Here is a 3,519-nt window from a genome sequence, read left to right on the forward strand (position 1 = left end):
GCCACCACCATGCCAGGCTCCTCCCCGTCATCGCAGAAGCAGCTTTACCAGTGAACTGGTTTCACTGGGCCGTGTCTGGAGGTTCAGTTCATGGCAGGCTGACCAGTTTCCTCTCTTTTGGGTCTTCTCCTCGATTCTGAACACAAACTGATTCTCAGCGAACCTGGACTCTTAGACGGAGTCTTATTTTGAAGGCTCGCCCAGCCGCTTCCTGTTTGGTCGGTAATATTCGGTTCTGGTTCGGCTGTCGGTGCTTTCAGGATCAAAATGACCAAACTGCAGCTGCTCAGCGCCTACCTGACGGAGCGGCTCACCGCCGTGGTGAAGGAGGTTCTGGACGTGGTGGAGGACACGGTGGCCCAGTACCGGGAGGAGACGGCCAGAACCCGGCGGGAGAACGAGAGCCTGCGGAGGCAGCTGCGGGACATCCTGCTGCTGGAGGCCGAGACCGAGTGGCTGAGTGAGGGTCGTTCCAAACCCCTCAGGGAAATCTCTGGTTTTAAAACTTACTAGCGATTTTAACATTAAATATTGACCAAATCAAATTTGTAAAACCTTTTCTGTGCAGACCAGAACCGCGTTTAATATTCGGCTTTAGATTAAAGGACCATTTCTGTCGATATATTAAAACAAAAGGGACTTTTTCAGGGTTTGATCGCTACTTCCTCTTCCCTTGAAGCCTGATGGAGAATCAGCTGATGGTGACTTTCATTAGAAACTAACAGACTGTGCTGACCAGCTCAGTGGAAATCACCCCGAGTTATTGTGTAACTGATATTGGGTCTAAATGAGTCCCACTGAACAAATGTGTTAGTTTATGTTGATATGTAAACACAAAATATTTTTAGAAAAGCTTTAACGGACGTTCAGCCGGAGTCTGTGCTGTAATATGAGCAGAATCATACAGATAGAGCTCATTAAATTATGTTATCAAAAGGTTAATTTAACTAAATGACTTCAAAAAGTAAAACTGTTGATTTATTTCCCTTAGAGTGACTTCAGGTGTCAGTTTGTTGATTTTCACTCACAGTATCACACCAGACCAATAAAAAGTATTTTCACAGAAATGTTCACTGGCTTCCAAGTCATCCAGCGCTGCGTTGTGTGTGTCGCACAAAGATGACGTCATGATACTGTTTGTACTTTGGGGGCATCCGTCTATAGGACAACCCCCAGCGGCCCTCTGATTGGGCCGTGTGTTTGTAATGGTGCCCTGCTGGTGCTGCAGTGAGAAGCTGCAGGGGCCCAAGGACGCATCCTTGTGGAACACCTGCAGATAATTGTAGGTGAAGATAAGCTGGACCTGCTCTGACTAGTAGGACTCCATAAATATGCAACAAACCCCTTAAAGTTCATCTCAGTTCTGTGGGCCCGAGTCGTTGATGTTTTTAGCTCCAACAATCCCAGGTTCCTCTGACCGACGCCACCTGAGATTCCAGATCTTAATGTTGTGACTGCTTGGCATGTCTGTGGTGAGGTGAACGGGTTCTGTTTCTGTTTCAGGGTCGACCCAGGCCGGTTTGGGGTTCGTACCTGCAGAGCAGCAGCCTGGTGACCTGAAACCCAGAGCCCTCCTAGAGGAGCCAGACTCCACCCTGACCCAGTCCAGACCTCCTCCGGCTTCAGTCCAACTTCTGTCGGTTCCGAAAGAAGCGCCATTGGCACCGACTCTGGTCCGGCCCGCAGAACTCTGGGATCAGACACCGAAACTCGACCCGCTGCCGGAGGCGTTCCGGAGGACGACTCCTCTCCTGGCTCATCTGCCCCTGAATCCTCCCAGGATTCATGCTGACGGGCCGGCGCCGAGGGAGGAGCCACAGGCCCCGGCCCCGGCACGGGTCAAAGCCGAACCCGAAGAAGCAAGCAAAGAGCACAAAGCTGAGTCTGTGAACGCTCATGTTGAGTCGGGCTTTGACTACACGTCTGAGGAAGAGCAGCTGCCGGCGGATCAGCAGGACGCCTCCAGAACCGGGCCGTCCTCTCAGGAGACCCGGCCGCCTGAAGACGCTGCGGTCACGGCGCTCATCCCTGAGCTCGTACACCGCTGCCCCCGCTGCGGCGAGGCGTTCAGTCACAGCGCGGGGCTCCGCCTCCATCTGGAGCAGAAGAGGAAGACCTACGCCTGCGACTGGTGCTGCAAGTCCTTCGCCCAGTCGGCCGATCTGCGGCGCCACCTGCGCACGCACACGGGCGAGCGGCCGCACCGCTGCACCTTCTGCTCCAAGAGCTTCAGCCAGAGAGGGAACCTGCGGCGACACCTGCGGATCCACACCGGCGAGCGTCCGTACAGCTGCCCGTTCTGCTGCCGCACCTTCAGCGACGGAGACACCATGAAGAAGCACAAACGCACACACTCCGGAGAGAAACCGTACCGCTGCGGACGCTGCGCCAAGACCTTCACCAGCGCCAGCGGCCTGCAGCTGCACCTCAGGAGGGACCTGTGCTACGGAGCCAGCGCCTGAACGGATGGACTGAGGGGCGGCGGAGTCACTCAGAACCTCTAGGAGCAGAACCTTCTGGATGGAGTCACTCAGAACCTCTAGGANGGACGTTCCAACTGGGTCCAGAGCTCCTCCATCAGCTAATTCACTAATTCATCAGTCAGTTTACAGAGTGAGAGCCCACAGCAACATACTGCCACCACCATGCCTGGCTCCTCCCCGTCATAGCGGAAGCAGCTTTACTAGTGAACTGGTTTCACTGGGCCGTGTCTGGAGGTCCAGTTCATGGCAGGCTGACCAGTTTCCTCTCTTTTGGGTCTTGTTGAAAATGGGCTATTGTAACTATGTGTATATCACTTTAAGAGCTCAGCAAGCAGTCTGAGTAATGTCTGCTGTGATTGGTTCATTGGAATTTCAGGCTACCAATAGCTGTTACTGTTGTTAGAGCACATGTTCAGTGTTGGATAATTAGAAAGTTCACGGGAGTAATCGACAGAGATCGTTAAAGCTGTTTGTTTAAGAGATTGTTCAAGAGCCTGGGAGCGTGTCAATGAATAAAAGTAAGTTCCATTAGTATTTAAGTAGGATTTAAATATCTGTACAGCTTAAATATATATACATACGGCAATTTAAAGAGTTAATATTATGACAATGTGTTTTGTGAATTATTTGCAGTCTCTTGTTGCCATCTGCTGGACAAATTGGGAATAACTATTTGGAGCGAGTAAAATAATAGCTTTCATTTTTTATTTGTTTTCTGTATTTCTTGTAGACCACTCTCAGCTCTATTAAAGAAAGTTTGGACTTGCAACCTCTCCTCTCATCCTTTACCGGATGCTCGTGGTGGCTGTACCTTAAGAACTAACACTTTCATTAAGGGAGCACAACATTTTATGGTCCTTCGAGCCGGAGTACAGTTGCCACGAAGAGAGCATGTCTTGGAGTTTTCCTGAGAATGCAATGGAGCGGGACGAACAGGTTAGACCCAGACGGCAAATACGTCGGCCACCTTACCTCGACGAATTTTATGTGGAGTATGCTGGTCAGCAAAGTAGAGCACCTTCGTATGGTGGACGTT

General features: G+C 51.1%; 1 protein-coding gene across 1 annotated transcript; it reads left to right on the forward strand.

The window, feature by feature from the left end:
• The first annotated feature begins 6 nt into the window (after window positions 1–6).
• On the forward strand, window positions 7–2,537 carry LOC103131522 (zinc finger protein 628-like). The gene is made up of 2 exons (XM_007543188.2): window positions 7–460; window positions 1,504–2,537. Exons 1-2 carry the CDS (start codon window positions 268–270, stop codon window positions 2,460–2,462), a joined length of 1,152 nt encoding a protein of 383 aa, XP_007543250.1. The 5' UTR covers window positions 7–267; the 3' UTR covers window positions 2,463–2,537.
• Window positions 2,538–3,519: the final 982 nt, after the last annotated feature.

Source organism: Poecilia formosa, unplaced genomic scaffold, assembly GCF_000485575.1.
Source record: "Poecilia formosa unplaced genomic scaffold, Poecilia_formosa-5.1.2 Scaffold781, whole genome shotgun sequence".
In the NCBI taxonomy this organism is placed as follows: domain Eukaryota; kingdom Metazoa; phylum Chordata; class Actinopteri; order Cyprinodontiformes; family Poeciliidae; genus Poecilia; species Poecilia formosa.